Below are 23,740 nucleotides of genomic sequence, written 5' to 3'. Positions count from 1 at the left end.
TGCACAGCGCTGCATCATGAGGCACGCACCATGTTGCATGATGAGATTCTTCACATTCAGGTGCTTGGTCCAGCTCAGCAGCATGGATAGCTGTGATGACCGCTCACATCAATCATTAATAACTTTTATACTTGGGGAAATAACAGCATAAGCACTACTGCACTTGCATAGAGTTCTGGGCCTCTGTCAGGAGACTGGCAATTATTTGATGATTTTGTAGAAAATAAATTATCTTGGCTGTCATTGTAGCCCCTAAATTCATTTTCAGCTGTGACAAGAGCCAGGATTTAAGCCTGGGTCCCCCAAAGTAAAATGCAGTTAATTAGCCCACTCCATCATGTAGCCGTTCTCGGTTAACAAAGACAGTACGTTCAGCCAGACAGTTCTTGCTCACAAGTGATGCTGACCTTTTGAGCTGCATGTATGGCAGAGTGTGCTTGCTCAGAGCCTGAAGTCTTTGTTTGCATCCCTTTTCAGCAGCGCTTCTTAACCCCTCTGCGCAGCCCCATTGTAATGCTGCCAGTCTCCAGTTGAGAGACTTCTGGCACCTGTATGTGTTTTAAGCTTGAATGATGGTTTGTGTTACCTCAACGGCTGTGGGATCTTACCAAGGTCAGAGTCTGCTGCAGAATAAAGGAGGAGAGGGCTTCTATCCTGAGGAGCTTGTGGCCCTCAGGGCAAATACTCAGGATTATGTGACATTAGTGTTATTAACTGTAACTTGTGAACAGGGTTTAAGCAATATCAGAGAGGCAAAGTGAAATGGCCAAAACGACTTTGTTTGTGGACTGGAAGAGGGATGTGTGAGCCCTCATCTGGAGTCCTGTTGCTGTTCCCACCAGACCAGATCTGCTTGCTGGCTGGCAGCTTGTTTGCATCAGACACTGATAAGCAAGAGCTCTGCTGCATGCTGCTGTTTTAGATCAGGTGTGGTGAGGTGTAGCTTGAAATAAACCAGCAAGAAAGAAGAGCTGCTCTCACTAGGGGACTCTGCTGCGTTGCTCCTGGCAGATCAGGGGAGGTGTTGGACATTTTTACTTGCCATCTCCCACTGATTTGAGTTTAGAGGCTGGAGCAGGGCAGCATGCTTCCTGAGCAGGGCAGGCGATTGTGAAGGCTTCCTGCTTGGCCACTGCCCTCAGGTAGGACACTTAACTCAATTTGTCTGCAAAGGGACTGCTTGGATTAAAGTTTCTTGACATTTGAATCCTTTGCAGTATCATGATGTTGTACAATTTCAAAATACGATTTTTCTTCCTTGTGCAAATACCTAAATTTGGCTGTTGTCCCTGCAATGTCATTGGATTTAGTAAACTGAGGAGAAGGACAGTTCTTAGTCTAGGTATAACCGTTGGCTGTAGTCTGTAAGAATGTATCTGCATTTTAAAAAGCATACAGCCTTATTTTCAGACCCTGACATCTATTTAGATCCAGGCTGTTCAGTACTTGGCTGCTTCCTGAAATCTACACTCGCTGGTATTGTAATCCAGAGCTTGTGTGTGCAGGCAGTGCCATTTGGTTGAGTGCAATCCTCGCACAAAAAAATCATCTGTATGTAGATACTAGAATGTGAACAGTGATGGCTGTGTGAGTGGATAGCAGGTCAAGACCCCTTGAAAATAGAAACATATTGATGTTGTTAGCAAAAGCTGTGGAGCATGTTTTCCTTGGAAATTGTTATTCAATATTGGTCCTTGGTGTCTTTTGAATTAAACATACTGTGAAGAATCTGTTTGCTGGAATTTTGACTGTTGTGGAGGATTGGATATTGGGTAGTCATTATCAACAGCCGGAGAAGGTAGCATGACCTGCTGAACAGGCAGCAAGATGCATAGGCACTAGCAGCAGGGAAATCTAAGACAGGAGAATGCATGGAAAAAATATGTACAAGGTAAAACTTGCGCAGGCGCCCTTATGCAGCAAATAAAGCAAGGTCTTCCTGACCTTGCCAGCTGTACAGGGCAGCCTTTGCGTAAGAATGACTTGTGCTTAATATACTAGATAAATTATTCTGGGACAAATACTTCTGTTTTCTGTGGCACTGGGGACGCTAATTTCTTCCCTCTCCAGTTGCAACACGGAAACACAAATGCATTGCAGACAGAGTAAGAGGAGCACCTGACCCTCCTCAAGCACTTCCAGTTCTGCTTCCCATGGCTTGGAGAAGGAAATCTGGTACTGTCCTCCTGGTGAAGCTGGACCCTTCCAGTGCCTTATAGCAGCTGCCTTTGAGAGCTGGCAGTGGCTGGATATAAAGGCAGTGTGATGAGTGTCTTCCTTAATTAGTCTGTGCAGTTTGTGTCTGGTAACAAGAGATCTGCTCCACTCAGGGACCAGAGAAGTTCTGCAGGGTGTGCTTTGCTCTCCATATTGTGCTGCAGTGAGGGAAGCAGACGGATGTAGACCTGCAGGCTGGTACAAGCACAGTCTGTGTTAAATGCCAGGAGATACTGAGCTGGTAAAGTTTGGCTTTCCCTGATAGACCCATCGGTACTTCCCTGTGCCCCAGTGCTTGTACGCAGCTTTTGGACAGGCCAAGCCCAGCTCACCCGCTGCTCAGCATGGGCAGGAGTTGTGATGGAGCCTGTACACATTGGCCCCCTGTGTCAGAGTCTGGTCCCCCTCCAGCTGAGGCGGGGGTGGGACAGATGGATAGCGAGCTGGCTGGGGTCTCTGCTGCCCACGTCCTGGGGCCAGGCCAGTCCCTGTGTCACTGCCGGGGACAGATTTGTGTCTGCGCATCTCTGCCGGTGGTGTTGCTTACTAAACCTTTCTACTTACTCAATACTACTGTTTTTCATGGGTTTTTCTCTTTCTTCCTCTGCCACTGGAGAGATCAGCCCTGTAAATGCCTGTGTTCAAGAGCAAAGCTATCTTGAGGGTTTTGGCAGAGCAAGGTCTCTCTATCAGGAGAGGGCCAGAGACAGTGTTTGTTGATATTGATCATGGGAAAGGTAATTAATGTGGGTATAAAGTGTTAAATGTTAAATTAAAATGGGAGATTTAAAAGCAGTCAATAGATCAATTCTGAGGCTGGGATGAAATGCTCAGACTTTCAAACAATAATCAGATTTCCGATAAAATCTCCACTGTGTGTAATTAAAGGGGTTGAAATACTAAATCAGGTGTTAAGGGAGTGATATTTAGATGATGTTGGAAGAACAAAGATCCAGACAAAAAGAGCCCTCCTGTCTGCAGGCAGAGCCCACGGATGGGCAGAAATGGTGTGGAGCATGGGGGATTTACTGAACTAGCAGCTGAAACCACAAAAAGAGGAGAGTGATGGGGAAAACAGCAAAATCCTTGCTGCAGTTCTGAACATCTGCCTGGGTGGAGATGAGACCATTTTGTCCTGATAGGTCCCTTGTATTCTGATAACACTTCTGAGACCTTGGTCCATCCACGTGCAGGTGGAAGCCCTCTTGTTGGAGAGTCAGCCTTCCAGAAGAGTGAGGACAGCATGTTAAAACCCACCCCAGCAGGAAGTACTGCCATACAAAAGACTCCCCAAGAATTAAAAATATTAATTACCAACTGCCACCATGTTTCAGTAGTGTCCCAGCTAGTCAATAACAGCAAAGCTATGCAATCGATGTTTTGTTAAGAGGTAAGTAGCAATTAAGGAGAGGGGTAAAGTTAGGCTCAGTGTTACTGCCAGTGGGATATATGGGATGTCTTAGGGCATGTGGCATTTCTAGAACATTTCTTTGAAATTTGTGTTTTTCCTTTGCCCTACTATCTATAGAGAAATAAGCAGAGAAGGCTCCAGAGTAGCAGCTCCCTGGTTTAACTGACCTACGAGTAATGATACCAAATGAGTTCTGCTTTGGGGGGCAGTTCAGGCTTTGCTGTTGCAGTCAGCTTAATTTTCTCATGCTGCGAGCTGTGCAGGAGGCTGTAGGAACCACCCATTCCTCGAATATTTATCTTTGCTCTCATCCCTAAAGGAATAATTCAGAATATGGGACAAACCAGGTATTTACTGCAGGCACTGCACCTCTCAAGGTAACATTGCCATGGAATGGAGGGGAAAAAACACACTTCTCTGCTAGATAAGATGAATAAACTGGCTCGTTAGCTCTGGGCACTTATTTGCTAACCTTGTCCTGTACTTGTGATGTGATTATCTGTGAAGACGTAGCTGTAAGGCTCTCCAGAGCCTTGAAAGTCGCATGTTTTAAGACTATGTTCTCGTTTTGTTTTATAATCTCAGTGGCAGCCTCTGGTGTGCAGATCCGGAGGTTTAACTGCTGATTAGGTTAATGGATTGTAATGTAACCCCACCCAGTTGGTCATCAGTCCCTTGAAAATGCCTTGTGATTGTGATCATTACTGCTTAATTGCAAGCCCTGCCTTACCCATGGATTGAGCCAAGCTCAAGCTTACTCAGCTCCTAGCAGAGCAGAGGATGAAGAGTGGGCAGAGAAGTGTCTGCAGAGGAGCACTCTCTTCAAGCTTTTGTATAGAGGTCTCTAAACTTTTCCACCGTGGCATAGATGGGCAGAGGTAAACTGATCTTTGGAAAAGTGCCTTTGTGCCGTAGCCTACAGAAAAGCTTCTTTATTAACAAAGCCTGAATGCAGGTTAGTTAAATTGTAGCACTTGTATTCCAGGTCACTGTTAATTTTTTTAACTGCAAGCTTGCTCCCAAGTCTGGGGTTGCAAATTAGAGTTGCGGTATTGAGCTCTCAGAAAGTGTTAGAAATTGTGGCATTGCATCCCGTGATTACTCTGTGTCACTCTGACCCTCCCCTTTATCCAAGAGGAAAGTAAGCTTTGAAAACTGCTGTACGTAGATTTTTAACTTCATTTTTGATATTAGGAGTCTGTAAAAGGATGTGTCTCTGGGAAGAGACTGATCCTCAGTCTGCAGCATATCATAAAACCAACCATGGGGAAGGCAGGGAGATAAGGCCGTGATTGTGGGCCAGGGTCTCCAAAGGAGATCTTCCTCCTTCACTGAGGCATGGTGAAGCTGCGGATGTCCTCGCCAGAGGGTATTGTGGGCACATGAAGCTTGCATAAGTGCTGGGGAGGCTGGGCAAGTACTAAGTGAGGAGTTGGTTGAGGAATAGTGAGCAGGCTCAGGAAGTCCTTAGAGTTAGAAATGGTGGGAGGCTGGAGAGCATTGGGGTGGCAGATCTTGCATGTTTGCCTTGCTGTTACTCTTGGGCATTTGTGGGTGCTTCCAGCTCTTTGTCTCCAGCTGGGCTTAGGGTGGAAGGAGGGTTGTTCCTCCACCCTCCCTCGCTCACTGCTTGGGGGACTTGTACTCTGCTCACGCCATCCTGCAGACAGGAGCAGAGGAAGTACTCAACATAGCACTCTGAAACATCGACGACTTTCTTGCTGGAGGGCAAGTCGAGCCTCCCATGACTGCCTGTCAGGGAGCATTTTCTTGCCCTCCCTGAACCATTCCTGTCATTCTGGTTCAAGTCTGCTGGATTATTTCCACCTACACCTTCATCAGAAGTAGGAGAACTAGCTCTGGGCAGCACAGGAGAGGTGAAAGGGTACTTTGCACCTTGTCCTGCACAATTTCCCTCCACTTAGCCTTCCCTTACTCCTTTCCTAGAGAGAATATCAAGGAGCAGAGCAGAGATGCTAGCCTCTAGTGTTCTTGGATGCCTTAATGCTCCCTAAACTGTACCCCAACCAGAGACTCTCCTGGGTTAACTCTGTCTTTCCAGATTTTAAGGTGAAGCTCCTTGCAGTCTCATTCCTAGCGGGCAGAGTTGGCTGCTCCTCTGCTTGAGCTCTGGTGATCCTGGCAGAGCAACGTGTGCACGATGTGTGTGTCAAGTCCCAGTCCTGTTTTTCCTGACCTGAATGCATGGAACAGCTTGTTCTCTGCTGCCTGTTAACCCTTACAAAGACACTTCATCTTGTTCTCCTTTGTTCTGTGCTGGCTGTGCTCGGCTTGGTCAGCTCTGCACTTCGGCTTTAGGGGCAGAGCTTGGGAGAGGGTTAATTGCTGAATGATGATGGCTCTCCCCAGCTGAAGATCTGCTCCCATGAGCTATTTAAGCCTCTGTTTCTTGTATCTCCGTGCCAATCAGATTAGCTGGTGCCAGGAAACAGACCACGGCCTGCTTGCTTTTGAATGCACCCTTTTTCGTCCTTACCTGTTTATCCCAGTCAAGCCACTTCCTGCTCCGCCTTGGTTTTTTTTTATTTAGCTTTGTTCCTTCCTTTTCATTTTCACAGCCTTACTCTGACCCATCTCTTCTCTCCCCGGGGGTATCTCACTTAGTTTTGACATCCAGCCTTAACGACAGAGTAAATCCTGGTCCCTGTCATACTGCTGGCTGCTCCCTTTGCAGCACCGTGTGCCCCCATGCTGCTGCATTGGGCTGTTCTTGCTCTTGATTCCCTCCACAATGCTTACTCTGTTGTAACTTGGATTCCCTTTAATGTGCAGAAGTAGAGAGATCTCCAGTTCAGCAGAGCTGCTGAAGGCATTCATCTTCCCAGCAAAGAAAGGAAAACAGGTTGAGGTGGGGAGTGTGACTGGGAGCCAGCTGCGTTTGGTCCCCAGGGCTGTCTGAGCCTCCCTGGGCATTGCTCTGCTCTTCTCCCAGCCAGACCCTTCCACTCTCTTGTTGCTGATTTTGGCAAGGGATTTGCTGTTGCAAAATAAGCTCAAAACCCCCTCAACCTCAGAGGACCAAGCGTTCCAGCCTGGCCATGTGTGCCAAAACAGGCCCATCCCCTGCCTCTTGCAAGGCCCCACCTTTATCCTTATTCTAAAAATAAGATGCAAGGACATTCCTTCCTAGTTACTCTGTTCTGTTTTTCTGACCTCATTAGACTTTCTCAATAGAAAATTTAATTGAACTCTTCTATTAGTGGTGAAAACAAACAAGACCATTGGACTTCCTCTGGAAAAAATGCATCTATATCACAGGGAATTGCAGGGAGCCAAATTTCCACTGCTGAGTTTGTGCTGTATGCATATGTTCCCTCATATGCATTTAGTAAACAAAATTATCTTCACACTTAGAAGAATTTAAAACAATTTGTCCTTTATATCTGAAATGATTTCCCTCCTCGATTTGAAATAAACTGCTTCTGTAATGTTATAAGGAGCAAAGTGCAGTTAGCTGGGGTTGCAAGAACAGTTGCTTTTTTCCAGACTCCCCTGAGCTAAATATATTTTGAGGCTTACGTGTGTGCATGTACGTAGGAATGGTAGCCAGGTGATGGATTGCTAAGCCACATCATAAATTCAGTTTGTCGGACACCTTTGATTACCTCCTCTGCACTCTGCCTGTAATCATTCTCCTTCAAACATCCTTCTAATGTTCTTAACAGCAGCCAATTAAAACAAAGAGTCCACTTGCCATATATCTTCTCTTCTCTCTGTTATCACCCAAGCTTCCTTCTCTTGAGGGGGAAATAAGTGCACTGGTGATGGTTCAGAGTGCACACTCAAGATTTAGGGGAATGTATACTTACTTGGTTTTTGCCTGCTGCTTTAGAAGTCAGCTCAGACAGACCAACCAAGCAGGGGTGGGTGCTTGTATGTTTACATGTTGCTGGCCAAGAGTGGCTGGGGGCTGCAGGGTGGTGGCAGGAAAGACAGGGCATGTGGAAGGCACTGTGCATCTGTATATCTGACCTGGCTAGCTAGAGCCCACCTTCTCAGGCTCCTGGTTTTGATAGTTTCATGCTGAGTCAGATGCTTTCTGGAAGAAAAGCATGTCATGGGTGTTAAATGGGAAACTGAAAGTAATTCAAGTCACTAAGACTTCTACAGGGGAGAGAAGCTGGAGGCTGTCATGTTACAGATTCAGGAAGGTAAGGAGAGAATTGAAGATCTGAAGACTTTAGTTTGTGTCCATGACTTGGGCATCTCGGGGAGAACAGAGGCTGTTCAGTTTCTGAAACGTTGATTCACTCATGGCAGTAAGATGAAGAGCAATAAATAACAGATTTTGGGGTGTGTGGAAGGCAGGAGAGGCCAACACACGAACTGTGAATGGCTTGGGAAGTGCCTTGAGGGCTTTGGCTTCCCCTTGCGTTTTTGCAGGGCTTAGCTGTCTTGGCTCCTCTCCAAATACATTCCTAAGCCCTCTGTGTCCCACAGGGTCACCAGGCAGACAGCCCTTGGCCACTAGCTGAGCAGGTGGCACTTGGTGCCAAAGTATGCTGCCAACTAGCACTTAGACCTTCCAGGTGCCTCTTGGCTTGGCTGTTCCCCTGCATGTACCGCAGCATTGCTTCCCTTCCACGCTGGGAGGGTGCTTATTCCTGGGCAAGCAAGATTAGAGTTGTTGCACATGCCTTTCATCCTGTTGCAGCCTGCTGGATTAATGGGGCAGATATATGGATGTGTGTGTGCGCGCATGCTTTCTGCTCCCCCTCCTGTATCCCATTTCATACTGTATCCCACTCAGACTGTGGGGTCTGAGACAGATCTATTCATCTAGTGCTTATATAGCCTTTACCACAGTAGTTTTTTAATGCCTGATTGCTGTTCCTGTGCTTTATCTGACAACAAGAAAGGAAAGTAACAGACCTTGTTTGCAGAGGGATGAAGTGATGCACCACTTGTGGCACCCGTGGCTGCAATGGGTTAGAGCCCCTGTCTCCAGGGTCCCACTCTGACACTTAGAGACGAGAGCTTTTTTCTTATCGAAGTGGTGACCTGCGGTGACTACCAGTGTGAAGAAAATGCCTTTAGGGTTTGGGACTAGGCTGCTCTGGATTTTCAGTGGCGTATGGAAGTGGAAAGTACACTCTCAGTTGTCACTGTGTTTGCTTTTCCTGATTTCCTTCATGTTCTGTTTTTCTTTTTTTAATCCTGAAAGAAATAATCCTAAACACATTGGATGCTTTTGTTACTGCTCTTTCTGTTTCCTTCTGTCGTCATGTATTTGATTTGCAACCTGAGTATGGTGTTAGAGGTCTGAGCTGAGGAATAAGTCAAGGCTTCTCTTCTTCTGAGTCTTCAATCGTTTTACAAATATTTCTTTAGTACCTTTGTGCATGGTATGCCCTTCTGCATAGCCCAGAAATTATAGATGTTTTTGTTATCGTGCATGAGTCCTCATTTTTAACACATTGTGTAATTCAAATGGACTTGAATGTAGTAGCATAAAGACTTTGGAGGCCTGCCCTCTGCGGAGGGGAAAATTACTGTCTGGCCCAGAGCAGTGGCTTTGTGATGATTGCATTGTGTTCTGGTGTTCTGTGTTTGTACCAAACTGGTTTGCTGCCAAGTTACTTATGGCTTACCCAAGCGCTCAGTACAAAGAATGTTAAAAGAAAAACTATTTTTATTTTCTGTGAATTCTTCCAGCTGAGAAAGAATTCAAACCACTGTTCAAATGTTGTATCCTCTTTCTGCAGGCCTGTGGTCACCAGGTAGGACAGCTAACTCGTGAGTATGTGAAACTATAGTGTGTGTAGGAGCAAGTGTGTGTTTTGAGGAGATGCAGTATGGGACCCGAATGGAAAATGCCTTCCTGTTTGAGAAAACCTGTCTCCTTGAGCAGCAAGTTCTGTGATTGAGTGGGAATTTTCCAGGCACATGGGCAGACATACTTACGAAGCACCAGACCTGGGCAGGTCTCCTCTGCGTATGCAGCAAGTCTGATACCTCCCAAAAGCCCCAGGCCTCTTTTGTAGCATGATGAATGGCTGGGCTGGGCTCCTATTTCAGTATTTCTCCTGCTTAATGGAGTATATTGCCTGGCTTGAGGGCTAGGGCTGTGCTTGGAGCTTAGGAGAGGCCTGTAGGTCACTCCACCAGCAGAATCCCACAAAGGGCAGTTGGGTAAAGGCATTCCCTCCCCTCAGCCATCCCCATCAACCAGCCCAAACATGCACAGACACTTATCTGATTGGCAAGGACCTTGGGGGTTTCTTGAACACTGAGTAGGATAATCAGATAGATTGTGGGATACATCTGCTTGATCCTATTTCTTACAATTACGTGGTGGGGAACAAGCCTTAATGAGCCTTGGCCTTTCCTGTCTCCTCTGTAAATTTGTTTGACTCAATTGAGCTCTCTTTGTGTGAGACAGCTTTCTTTGTGCTTGGAGATGGAAGCATCCACCTCTGAAGCTGGCTGTGCTTTGAGTCGGGGTTTGGATTAGCTGACCTCCAGAGATCCCTGCCAAGTTGTTTTTTTTTTTTTTTTTTTTTCTTTTGCGTTTGCAGCTGGTGTAATTGTGGTCCTAACCCCTCCCAAGTGGTGCTGGCACTGGAGGGGATTTTAGCACTGCTTCACAGCAGCGCAGTAGCTGCTTCTGCACCGCAGAGGAAATGCTTATTTTGGGTTAGCTACCTTGCTCTAACACTGTTCCCTGGCCCTTGGCACTGGGAAGCTGCCTTCCGTATGAGTCTAGAAGGGATTTGACAGGTGGGTCCCTGTAGAAGGGAGCATCCTTCTTCTCGTATCAGTGGCTGGGGAGCGATGGGTGATGGGCGCTGTGCTGGAGCCCGGCTCAAGCAAAACTCCTGCTTGGATGCCTGACTGGAAGAGCATCCCTCAGGAATGCCCATATCCTGCAAGTGTGGGGTCACAGTGGGCCACCATCGCTCCTAGAAGAGAGCTGGAGTACGAAAGCGGTCTTGACCTCTAACTGGTCCAAATAAGCTGATGGCAGGAAATCAAAAGCCCAAACGAACAAAAATGTGCGTGTGTGGTTATTCTAACAACAAATCTATTCAGCGAAACAAGGGGAAGTTCCCTTTGAAGCACTGCACCGCATGCTGCCCTGGAACACCCTATGGAAACGTATTTGTGCTGCCGAGGCACGTGTATGGGTCCAGCACAGCAGCTTCTGTGACTTTGTTCAAAGACATGCAAATAAACAAAAAAGCTCCTTGAATTGCAATGTTGTTGTAATGCATTTTTGGCTTAGAAATCCCCAGCAAATAGTTCCCAGCTATTTGCCTGGGGAAGCATTTTGGAGAAGAGCTAATCCCACAGGAGTGAAGGGGAGAGGAGTTGTTTGAGCTTTGGTGGACAGGAGAGTCGTGGAGGTTGATGAAGAAGCAAAACAGATTGCGAAGATTTCAGGCAGCTGAGGGAATAGAAGCACCGTAGTTCACAGTAAAGAATGGTAGATTTCAGAAACAAAGTTACTTTTTTCAAATATTTCCTTAAACTTGGCTTTTATTTTTCCTGTGATTGTTTGCTGCAGAGTGTAAATGTGGAGAATTGCATGTATGCAAGGGAGAATAAAGTTCCCCAAGTTTATTTGTACTTTTTTTTTTTTTTTTCCCAGTGAAGGGCTTCCTTCCCTCACAGTGCTTTGGTAGTTTGTGTGATTTTTTTTTTTGTTTGTTTGGTTTTTTTCGGTTGTGTTTTTAGGTGTGGGGTTTTTCTTTGTCATTTTTCTTTTTTTTTTCCCTGACCTCCCGCCTCAGTTCCTCAGCTGCCACCTCTTCCAGGTAAGAGAGGAGGCTAGGTCATGCCAGGGCAGCTAAGAGCAGTGTGGAGTGCCCAGAGGCAAGTGATGGATGGTCTATTTTCCTGAGGACGGCAGCACTGCTGTCCCCGCGGAGCACCACAGCTATCTTCTGCAGTGCGATAAATCCATGAGATGTAGCAAGGCGAGCTTCCTAGGACATGGGATGCAGTATGTGCAATTTCAGCCTTCCCCGCTGAGGAGCAGAAGGATTTTTCTTGTGCTGCTCTTTCAGTAGAGGTCACAACCAGTAACCCACACTCTGCAAAGCTGCTCTAAGCCAGTGGCTTGAGCAACTGTGGGGGAAGAAGGAAGAGTGTTAGTGGTTCCTTCAGCATAGAGATGTGTGGTAGTTGCATTTCCAAACATCCGCTTTGTGCATGCAGACACTTCTGTAGTGGGTTTGTGTCCTGCCAACGAGGCTTTTCCATTGCAGCAGCATTGGGGGGTTGTTTTATTTGCATGTGTGGCTTCTAAGTTCTGCTGTCCTCTTCTGAACAGATGGCACTTGGGACTGAGTTGACTCTTTGGCAAGCGATGTGATCCCTGGTGATTCATGGCCCCCAACATCTGCGATTAGACCTTGAACAAAAACTTCTAACGCATGGCCATGGTAGAGGAAACCTGCTCCTTTTCTGAGTAACTCTTAGAAGAACAAAAGAGGGTTTATTTTCTTCTAGCCGTAAAGGTCTACCTTAAATTAAGTAAACTGTTCCCTGAGGGAGAATGTGAACATTCTGTACCTGGACACTAAGGAAATATTCAAAGTGTCTATTGTGTCCCTGAAGTGTTTGCTTTAAAGTATCATGGCTAGAGCGGGGGAAAAAAAAAAGAATATTATTTTCTAATTTGAAAGCAAAAATACCTCTTGCAGGTGGCAGAAAATAAATTTACCTTCTTTGGGCTTGATACTGCAGCCCATTAACTGCACAGGCGATGAGAAGCTAGGGAGAAGGCACTGTTTGCAGAGATGGCTCCTGTCCCAGGTGCACAGCCTGTGTAACCATGGGAGGTGGGAGCTGGCCCACGTCGGAGGCAGTCCCGCTGCATGCAAACTGTCAGTGTTGCAACAGCAGAGGAATTAGAATCTACAGGAATCTGAGCGCTGCTGCGTTTTATGTGATACAGGTTAAGAGCCTTGCCAATTGGGACTTCAGCAGTGGAGGATCCATGCCTTGACCTTATGGGTGTTATTTTGTGGTTTCCTTGTTGTACAGCTTTGCTAGTTCCACTTTTGAACCAGTCCCAAATGAACCAGAGCTGCTTTGTGATCCGATTGTGGCAGCACCTAACTTGCCATGGGCTTTTGTGAGGCCCAAAATAAGCTTTTCTAATATCAGCCAACTGAACTAATGTCATCATGTTCCTAGCTTGGTTGGGTCCTAGATGAAGATTTTTTCTTTTTTTCTTTCCCCTCCCCTTACTGACTCCGAAAGCTCCCCACATACGTGGGTTATCTTTTCTAATACGTTGCTGCCAATAAATGTACCCATGTAGCACTCCCTAGTAAAATCTTGCCCTTGACTATACCTTTTTGGTTCCTTTGAAGAGCAAGGGTACAGCTTCGTGTGATCTTCTTTCTTACTGCTGTGAAAGTGGAGGAGCAGGAAAGGACTGGGGAAGATGCCTAGGTTTAGTTTTCTATGGGAATGTGAAAATGCTGTTGGATGGGTGGTGGTATTCTCCTAAAGACTTTTTTTTTTTTTTTCTCTTTCAGAACAAAACAGTTCAATGTGCTATTTCCATTGTTCCCAATTCTCTTTGCCATGCAATGCTTCCAGTAACACAGCATTTATTTGGAAGACTTTTTGATAGCGGAAACATCTCACTGCTGTTTGAGTGAGGAGTTGCCCTGTTGTGATTTATTGAGGAGGGGGTGGTGGATGTGCCAAGCTCTTCCGTACCCATTAAGGTGTAGTGAAAAGCTGAGGTTACAGATCGCCTCAAAGGTGCAAGGACTGATGAGAGACAGTGTCATTTGTTCTGCCAGCTGAATTTAGTGCTTTGAGGAAAGGTCGTATAAAAAAAAAAAAAAAGTCTTGACTCAAATGATATCTGGACACACAGAGAACCTTAAGAGTTCAGGGCTGGGATTAAGTTGTAGTGAAATTGGAGAAAGATTTGAGCTTTGAATTTTGTAAGCTTAAGAGCACAGTTTCTCTATTGCTGTGCCTCTAGGATGTCCATCCATCCAGGCTGGCTGGGTCTGAGCTGTTGTTGACCATAACTTGCAAAACTGGGTAAAGTGTGCTGCAGCCTGGCAGTACAGAGCTGAGCTCAGACTGTGGAGAGCGGGATCCCGGTTCCTCTGTTATGTGCTGCTGGTTTGTGTTGAGGAGAGTAGCGTGGCTTGTATTAGATAAGCTAAATAAAAGGCACAGCTGGAGCTTGGCTTTGGGAAAGCTCCAGTGTCCCCTCGCTATCTGCCATGTCTCCCTACTTCGGGCAAGGGGGAATAGTTGCTATTTTGTCATAGTTTAGCCCCACTCTGGACCAAGCTACGCAGTCTCTCTCTCACTCCCCCCACCCTCCAAGGGAATAGGGAGAGATAATATGAGAAAAAAGGCTCGAGGTTTGAGATAAGGACAGGGAGAGATCTTTAAAGTTACTGTTATGGGCAAAACAGACTCGACTTGGGGAAAACTATTTGTTGATTATTAAAACCAAAGCAGGATAATGAGACAGAGAACAAGATAACTTCCCCCCACCCCCCTCCTTCTTCCCAGGCTTAACATTATCTCTACCTCCTTCTGTCCCTGCTGAGCAGCACAGGGGGGGGAATGGGGGTTATGGTCAGTTCATCACTTGTCGCTTTACACTGCTCCTTCCTCCTCAGGGGAAGAACTCCTTACATTACTCCCTTGCTCCAGCGCAGGGTCCCTCCCACGGGCTACAGTCCTTCGTGAAACTGCTCCGCCTTGGGTCATCTCTTCCACAGGGTGCAGTCCCTCCGGAATGGCTGCCCCAGTGCGGGCCTTCCACGAGCCACAGCCTCCTTCAGGCCTCCACCTGCCCCGGCGTGGGGTCCTCCATGGGTTGCAGGGGGATCTCTGCTCCTCCGTGGGCCTCCATGGGCTGCAGGGACACAGCCTGCTCCACCATGGGCTGCACCACGGGCTGCAGGGGAATCTTGGCCAGGAGCAGCATTACTGCTCCCCCTCCTTCTTCACTGACCTTGGTGTCTGCAGCCATTCCTCTCACAAGAAATTCTTCACAACAGGCTCAGGCAGACGCCTCTCAGGTTCTCTTCACATCTCATCTCCTCGCCACTTCTTGCAGCCAGGCTGGGCCGAGTCGGGCCCAGTTGGCTGCCCAGCGGGAGGCCAGAGGGTGAGGCCTGCAAGGCCCACAAGGCTCGCGCCTCCCCCGCTCTGCCCCCACTTCAGCTTCTTCATATCTTCTTTCCCCACTCCCCCCTGTTTTTCCCCTTCTTAAATACGTTATCACAGAGGTGTTATCAGGGAACATTCTGCTACCAATTGGCTCAGCCCTGGCCAGCAGTGGGTCCGCCCTAGGCCTGGCCGAGTCCACTGGACAAAGGGGAAACTTCTGGCAGGTTCTTACAGAAGCTGCCACTGTAGCCCCCCCTCACTAAATAAAACTAACACACATTCTCATTCATCAGGACTATCAGTTAGGGCAACAGCACTTTCACTTCTTATCTGAGCAGTCGTGACCCAGAAACTGTTGAAGAACAATAAATAGGGAACCGACCTTGCTACTTCTACTGAGTCATTTTTTTTTTCTTCTCAAAAAAAAAAAAACAAAAAACCAAAACCAACCCACTTTAAATAGCATCATTTACACTTGGAAGCTGCTTGAATCCACCCTGTCACATAAATTACCATCTCTGAATTCAGCTGTCAGGAAGCATCCTCGTGAGTTGACATCCATGGGGGGTGTCAGTGGAAGGGGATCAGGTTTATGGGAAGCAGGAATTCAACCATTGAGTGAATACGCTCGTCCTCATGTTACCTCAGGGGGCAGAGGCATCTCAGTCTCTCCAGAGCTGAGCCCCGACGTGACCTTTGTTCCTTAGACTGCCCTTATTCCCCTTCACTTTGGTAGGGAGGATGGATCTGACATCTGGAGCAAGCCCTGTCTCCCTGCATCTCAGGCAATTAGCGCCTGAGCCTGCAAGTGGCCCTGGAGCAGAGGCTTCAGGGATGTTATAGTTTCCTTACAAGGACAAAGGCCACAGGCTTTTCTCTCTGCTCTACTGCTTTCTCCAGCTTTGCTGCTGCTGCTGTTGAAACTAGATTGGCCCATCTGGTAGCAGAGGAGATGAGCTTGGACGGATCTGGCTTGCTGGGAAAGGTTCAAAAGGCAGCACCTACCCTTTGTTATATTTCCTGCACGCTAACGAAGCCCATGTTTTCTGGAGCTACTTTTTATCCTTAGCGTATGTTAGTTTTGGCATGAATACTTTTATTCCTCCCATTTAAAATAAGCAGGAGAACAAAGTGAATAAAGTGCTGGTTCCCCCTACCCCCACCCGAAAAAAAAAGGGGTAATACAAGGGAATTCTAAGGATGCATTATGGTGAGAATGGTTGCAATTGTTTGCTGCCAAGAGTTGAAACATGGAGAACTGAAGCTTTACAGTGTCAGTGGTGGGTTCCTGTCTGTGTGTTATCCTTTGGCAGCGTGCATGAGAGCCTCACTGCAGCTGTATACAGCGCTGGGTGTGATGTCAGCCCTGTGTGCACGCGTTTTCGGCTTTCCCTGTGGCCACATGGAGAGGGAATTTGCAGCAATCCAAACATTGACAGAACTGCATTTGTTGACTTGCAGAAAAGCCGAGCTCCTGCCCCTCTCGGCTGCGACCGCATAAGCTGAAATGCGGTGACTGCTGTCTGCTTGCTGGCCTCCCAGCCTCGATAAACCTGTGAACCAGATTCATTTATTTAGGCCCTGATTCAGCAAAGCACTTAAGTATGTGCTTAGGTTTTCTTTCCAGTAAGATTGTCGGCATGCTCAAAGTTAAGCATTTGCTTAAGTGCACCCCTGAGCACACAGCAAACAAGTGATGGGGGCAGTGTGTGCTGCTGCTGTGCTCTGCTGGTTGGCACACGGGCTACAGAATTGACGCCCCTGTGTTAACATTTTATTCTTTTTTTTTTAGCTCCCCCAGTACAGGAGCCCTAGTCCCAGGGTCTGAGATGATAGCCTGTACTTCTGCAGGAAGGTGGGTTGTTTCTGTAGCACAGAATATTCATTGTGTCTTGCTCTTGTGCATTCAACAGATGAGTGTGCCCTTCTGCAGGGTGTGGGGCAGGAGATATCTTCTCAGTTTCCATCAGCAAGTATTTCTTCAGAGTTTTCTGTCTGGGGTTTGTTGTTGTTGGTTTGTTTTTTTTTTTTTTTCCCTTGAGAGTTGTAAAAGAAAAATATCAACTATGCTACATGTATCTGAATGTCTCAATATTTGTAGTTACTGTTTTGTAGGATCCATGTGCCTTACCTTCCATTAACATGATTCCCTTCGTCTTGAGGACTCTGAGCGAGCAGCTTAGTGCAGGCATGTACCTGTGTGCGTGTGCTCCCGAGCTACATGGGTGAGAGGCTGAATGTTTGGTTTATTACGTTCTTTGGGATTTCTCAAGGTAGAAGGTCTGGGAAGTGGCAGATGTTACTACACTGTTTGTGCCTCTTGCTGTAACTGTGTTCAGACCCACTGTATTTAGGTTCCAGTATTAACAGATCCTTGCTTCCCCGGTTGTGGAATAGACACTTAATCCACAAGATGGTTGTATTTCAGTCTGCTTGAAGCAGCTTCTGAGAGAGCATTCTTTCTAATCCCCACCCATATCTGACCTGTTGTAGCTCGTTTTTAAGAGCTGCACCCAGCCAGTCCCTAGTTCCCTGCAGAAAGGTTTCCACACATCTTTTCCTGCTCGTTTGGACTGGGAGCCCACACATCAGTGAATGGGATTCCTGTATAAATGTGCCCCGTTTGCAAAATCAGAATTGATTTAGAGCATCTCTGCTCCTTACAAAACCCCGAAGACATGAGTGTGGCTAGATGTAGGGTTTTTTTCCTTCCCTTTGAAGTTTAAAACATGCCTAGCAAATCTGATGTTTGCAGTCTCTGTTCCCCACCTGATGTGCAAAAATGTGAAGGTCCTTGCAGAAGCATGGGTCAGACTAACCTTTGTGCTGATGCTGCCAGCCAGATTGCAAGGATCTGGGCAATTTTTGTTATGAACTTGAATTTAATTAGCCTAGAAAATACTTGCAATGTAGGTTTAAATAATGTTGTTGGGGTTTTGGTTTTTTTTTTGTTTGTTTGTTTTTTGGTTTTTTTTTAAATGTGAAATAATTCAATCTGTGAATCAAACAGCCTCCCTGCCCCACCCCCTGTTGCTGATGACAGCTTCTTCCCACACTTTTTCCTTGGTAGCATTGTTTGACTGTTCCAGCTTCACTAGGTTTCAGTTACTGATCATTGTAATTGCAATAACACACCAATAAGGAGAGAGGAATTTAAGCTTCCTTTTCTTGTAGTTGAAGGCTCTTCTGCGAAAGCTTGAAATCTTAATAGCAGTCACACGAGCAACATCCCGTGCCTGTCAAGTGTTTGCAAAACTGGGCGGCAGTACTTTAGGAAGATAAAAGGCTGGATTTTGGGAACTTGGAAGCAACCCAATCCTATCAGGCTGCATTGGTACAGCTAATATTAGAATGGGAAACTCTAGGGACAGCTTAACATTTTAGTGGATGCCGAGGAAGCCTTGAATAGGAATGCATTGAAAGTTGCTTGTTGTATAACATGAGTTGCTGGAGTCAGAGTAATCTGAGTTGTATTTAGTCTGGTGGAAAACTACAGCTGTGAGCAATGAGTTAATTTTATCCATGTGCATGTGGCTCACATTTCCCTGTCGCGTTTGCTTTTAGTTTTGTAGGTTTTGAACCCATAGAGGAGCAACTGTGAACCAGTCGTTTGTCTTCATTGCCATCCCAGGCTGCTGCTAGAATAGCTCTGCAGCTAGAGATGGGTTCAATAAACACCTTACAAAGGCGAAGTGGGTATGGGGCTGAGCTGTAGCAGCTCCTTCTGCTTCGTATACAAGAAAGTCAGCGGCTGCTCTCCCCGCACAGAAAAGGGGGGGTGGGGGGGCGGCGAGGGGTGGCGGGAATGTTAATTCAAAACAACAACAACCAAACAAAAAAAAAAACCCACCTCACCCCAAAACCAACAAACCAACCCCTATAAAAACTAAAAAAGCAAAATCCCCTTCCCAGTCTGGGAGGGCTCCTGGGGGGGTGCAGCCCACCCCGCGCTGCTGGCCCTGCGGGACGCCTTGCCAGGGTGGCCGGAGCGGGTCTTCGCCGCGCCGCGCTGGGCGGAGGCTGGGATCGGCCCGTCCCGCCCGGGCGCTGCCCGGCGCCGCGGGGGCCTGGAGCCTCAGGCCGCGCCGTGGGGCTGCGGCGCTTTTCCCCGGGGCCGGCACAAAACCCAGCGTCTACCGGCCTGGGTCGCTATGAAACGGTCTCTTTTATTGGTCGGCTGCACGGGCCTGCTGCTGCAACGATAAACGCCATTGGCCGCTTTCTCCTCCCATGCGCAGCTTGGTGCGGGAAATGCGCCGGCTCTCCACAATGGCTGCCGCGGCCGCGCCGCACGGCCGGGGGGCGGGCAGCCCCGCGCCCGCCTGAACGGGGGCGGCCGTCGGCTCGTGGCTGATTCTATTTCTCTTTTTCCTGCAGGTTGCTGAAAAGTGCCTTTCCTGAAGCCACCGCTGCTTGGATTTCTGTCTAGGGCTGCCTCTCTCTGCCCCTCGCCCCCCTCTCTTTTTAATTCGGCGTTGCTTGCGGTTCGTGCCCTGACGGCAACTCCTCCAGCCTTGCCCTTTTTTTTTTGCTCCCCGTTTGCTCAGCCATTTTTTTTTTTTCTTCCCCGAGTATGTAGCAAATATTTAAAGGCAAAGAAAGAAAGAAAAGTCAGACGTCCTTTTGCTCGTTTTGATGCTCGCAAACCGTAATTTTTAGAAGCAAGAAATAGGAAAAAAAAAAAAAACCAAACCACCCGAAGTTTTCTCCCCAAGGACCGAGACCATTCCACAGACTGAAGTGCTGCCAGCAGCATATGCTTTTTGCAAGAGTAATTGAAACCATTAACTGGAGAGCACAGAATTCTTCTGAAAGTCTGCCAGTTATTTGCAAGTAACTTCGGCAGTGGCACAAAATATAACGCTTATATTTTAACTTCTACAATTGCACTTTTAGGAGCTGGCCTCTAATTTGATTTTCAGTTGTTCTGATAAGATTTCTATTTTATGATTGGCTTTATGTTTAATTCTTGTTTAAACAAACACGATTTGACTTAAATGAAAACCTAAGTGCTGATGAATAGGAGTTCTACCAAAGCAACAAGTTAGTTATTTCTTCACGTTTAACTTGAATTCACTTTTTTACCCTTTTTTTAAAAAAAAAAGAAGAAAAAAAAAGATCAGCAGTAAATATTGCCCTGAAGAAGGGTGTGATTGCTTGCATTTTAATTTTTGGGTTTTTTTTAATATGGCTGTAAACGTTTCCCTGGTTCGTGATACAAAATGGCTGACGTTAGAAGTGTGTCGAGAGTTTCAGAGAGGTACTTGTTCTCGGTCTGATGCAGAGTGCAAGTTCGCCCATCCGTCACGGAGTTGCCATGTGGAAAATGGTCGAGTTATTGCCTGCTTTGACTCCCTAAAGGTGAGGACTATCTTAACGCATGCATTACCTAAGCTCACGTGCTTTCCCTTCTCTTCTGAACGGCTCAGCGTGCTGGGATGTGGGATGGGCAGAGCAACTGTTTATTGCTTTGTTTCTGCAGGGAGGATGCTGCTGGTGTGGGATGTAGCTCCTGAAATCTAGGCTGAGTCTGATACCAGATGCAATTGCCTGGAGTGCCAGGCATGGCAGGGAGAGGGAGGATTTTATTCAGAGCATTTTCTGACAGTAGCTCAGGTCTGATGTAGCTGTCCTTGAAATGGAGAAAGCATGTTGTGGGAGGCAAATGAAACTGAAATGTGAAAAGTAGAGAACAGAAACCCAGTACTTTAATTTGTGTCCAGAGCACATCGGCTGTGCGTTTGGCACAGGGATCTGAAATGTGCTTTTAATGACCAGAAACAAAAGCAGCATTTTAAGATAGTTAATCAGCTTTATATGTATTTCCTGGAGACAGAGTTGCAGATACACATTGATGTCGTCCAGTAGATGAGGAACAGCCAGAATATTTGGAGAGCAGCGCTCCTAAAAAAAAGTGCATTGGGAAAACGCTTTCTGCAGGGTCATGTGAAGATGATGGCTCTGCTGGGCCTCAGTTATAGCTGAGCCTTTTTGCTTGTGCTCGTCTCTGCAGAGTTGATTTTGCAGGCAGTAAATGGGTCTTGGTTGCTTGTTGAAGCTCCAGGGGTGAGTTTCAGAATTTACCAGATACCCAGGTTCTCACTCAGGGCTGGAGGTTGGAGGGTTCCCAGGAGAGAGGGTGAGCGTCTCTATTCATGGTTGTTTCACCACAGTTCTCAGGAATGGAACATCCACTTTTTTTTTCTTTTTCTCAAAAGTGAGGCTTCTCAAAAGTGTTTTAAATAGGATGGTAAAAACCCTGGGACAGTATACATAACTGCTTTTGAGAAGTCTTGACATTGCGTTTACTGTTTTGATCAAAGTAATTAATCTGTTTGAGTTTCTGGAAGGAATCTGGTAAATTTTACAAGCTTAAAAATTTTCCCGTGAACTTCAACTGTTGCTTGAAAAGATTTGGATTTATTTTTATGAATGTAATGAGTAACAGAACTGGTGGAATTATGTATATACAGGTTTAGACCAGGGCTGGATCCAGTCTAACATGGGTTTACCCGTTTTATTACTGTTTGTGGCTTCTTCATATTTTCACTTCTGTTCCTTTTACCAAGAAGCTCAAACTTACTGTTTGCATTTGGTTTTGCTCTTTTTAATCTGATTATATGCAATGACTCTAGTTATACAGTGACTTTCAATTGTTCATTTACATTACTGGTTTGCTGACAGTGAGAGCCAAAAATATTTTTATTAGAGGGAAAAAATGTCATGTTCTTTATGCCCTTGAAACTTTTGAATTGTAGCCAGTGGCAGGGCAGATACTTTAAATGAAGAAATTAATATGTTTATATTTTATAGCATTTATTTCTGAACGGAGAGAAGTGGTGTCATGCTGTGTAGGGTAGTACTGTGCCCCTTGCAGAACTTGCCTGATGCCTGCGGCGTCATGGGAGGGTGTCTCCTGTGCAGCCACCCAGTTTGGCTTGGCTCTGAGCTGCACTGTAGTCCAGTGTCACCTGGTGGGTGACACTTCCCCATGTGTGCTGGTTGGGGTGCAGTGTCTGCAGCATGCCCAGGCTCTCTGTGCTGGCCCTTTTCTGTGCAGCTGGGGCTCTGAGATGTGCAGGACCAAGTGTATGGGAACGGGTGTTCAAATCCCACCTGCTGGCACGAGCAAACGCTTCTTCCACTTCAGTGGTGGGGAATGGGATAGGGAACATCATGTTGAGAAAGCAAAAAAACGGCAAAGGAGAAGAGTATGATCTACAGCTCAGCATGTTTCCTGTGTAACTAGCTGTTAACTAATGTTCTCATTGCAATTTCCTCTTGACACAGCAGCAGATGCCCAGTATGTACTAGTTAAGTGGCCTGAATTTTCCAGGGAACAGATTTTTCCAGATTTTTCAGGCTTAGGAGAGCCTTGTAGAGGGCCGACAGCTCTGCTTTTGGGATGCAGACTGGGAGGAGAGGTCAGACTATGCAGAGCACATGGCCAAGGATTGATGGTGGGCTGTTTCTGCGCCCCACTTCTCAAACAAGAAATGGGTCCTGAAGCCCGCCCTTCCTCCAGCCCCATGGCTCCGATTGCTCTTGCTAGGCAGAGCCCCAGTTCTGCTGTACCATGGAGAGGTGCAGTCCCCAATGCCGCAGGCTCTGTGTGTGTGTACACCGTGTATTTCCCAGGAGAGATAACCGCCCTGGTGACTAAACTCCCGAACAATGGTCTTTCTGTTCTTGGGCTGGAGCTGGGCTTGTAAAGCCCTGTTTGCAATGGTATCCAGGGGCTCGTGGTCGTAACGATGGTCTCCCTTACTGGTGACAAGAGAGAGATGTTACATTCTCAGACCTGTTAAGAAGAGGCCTTTCTTGCCCATCCTGTGAACATCTTTGTGCGCTCAGCCACTATTTCCCTCTGACAGCTGTTGAACACTGACCCTCTCTCCTTCGGAGGGCTCGATAGCTGCTTAGTGCTCTTTTCATCTTTTCATGCCCTGCATTAGCAGAACATCTGTGTTCCTTTATTGGAGACAGGATATAGGATGCTTGCAGCTAATAAGTTTTCCCTTGCAGTCTTGCAGTCACCCAGGGCTTTGTTCAGGGGTTGCTTATCTGCATCCATTGTGTAGAGCTGTTCCTTGGTTTTTTTTTTCTCACAGACCTCTTAAGCCTGAACAATGCCTTCATACAGGAACTTCTGATAACCCAGCGCACAATGGTTTCACCTCGCTGGTCAGGTCATGCACAGCATCTATATGCTTACTGCATCTCACTCCCCCCCCCACCCCCCCAATCTCATATGGCAGCTCTGACTCTGTTGCAGTGGTAAGAGCAGTAATACTTCCAGAAGCAGTCAGGCTGCCTCATTGTGGGTTGTTTCACGGGTGAATGTGTGCTACCTATAAGCTTGTGAAGAACACGCACGACTGCTGAAAGGTAATGGAGGGGGCTTCACTGGTGCTTGGGTGGGGGTTCACCAGGGCATGCTCTGCAGGAGCATTGTGTGGTTGTGCAATGCCTTGGTCGTGAAATACTGATTAGGCTTTAAGTGCAGGGCTGGATCTTGCTGTCCTGAGCTGTGGTTCTTCAAAAGGGGAGTGTGCACGTTTGTAGGCAGCACACGGAACCTTTCTCAAGCAGATTGATAGAAAACTTAAAAATAGTTTCTTGTGAGAAGCTTTCACAGATTTGAATTGGATGCCAAGAGAGCTCTCACTCTCTACATGTGCTTCCTCCCTCGTTATTCTGGAAGAACAGTGTTGTCTGAATTAATTTGTGTGAATGGAAGGGCAAGCTGTGCTGCTTGGTGGAGGGCAGTCTGGAGGCATGAGAGCCAGCCACCACTGGGCCACCCCCCTTCCAGAAGTGACCACCAGAGCTGCCAGGCAGCAGCTGATGCTCTGTGGTACCTCCTAGACATGTTCCATGGCACCCCTGAGATGTTTGGAGCAAAGGAGCGGGTTGTGCTGTCATCGCTGTAAACCCAGATGGCCTTTGGGTTCATTTGTCAACTTCTTTCCCTGGCTTGATGTG

At 46.9% G+C, this 23,740-nt stretch overlaps 1 protein-coding gene across 6 annotated transcripts in view; it reads left to right on the top strand.

Annotated features, from left to right (window-relative positions):
- Positions 1-23,740, top strand: part of MBNL3 (muscleblind like splicing regulator 3) — a 98,393-nt gene that overhangs the window by 15,664 nt on the left and 58,989 nt on the right. For 5 of the 6 annotated variants that reach the window (XR_015259703.1, XR_015259702.1, XM_086756404.1 and 2 more), the window contains exon 1: positions 19,289-20,116. The exons of the other annotated variant lie outside the window; for it this stretch is intronic. Coding sequence is in view for 3 of the 5 variants with exons in the window: in XM_086756404.1 (XP_086612530.1) it covers positions 19,943-20,116 (174 nt within the window). In the remaining 2 variants the exon portion in view is untranslated. Of the gene's footprint in view, positions 1-19,288; positions 20,117-23,740 lie in introns of those variants that run through there. 6 annotated transcript variants of the gene reach the window in all.

This window comes from Chlamydotis macqueenii, chromosome 11, assembly GCF_036417535.1.
Source record: "Chlamydotis macqueenii isolate bChlMac1 chromosome 11, bChlMac1.mat, whole genome shotgun sequence".
In the NCBI taxonomy this organism is placed as follows: domain Eukaryota; kingdom Metazoa; phylum Chordata; class Aves; order Otidiformes; family Otididae; genus Chlamydotis; species Chlamydotis macqueenii.
Note: the sequence above shows the minus strand (reverse complement) of the source record. Positions and strands in the feature narration are given on the sequence as shown.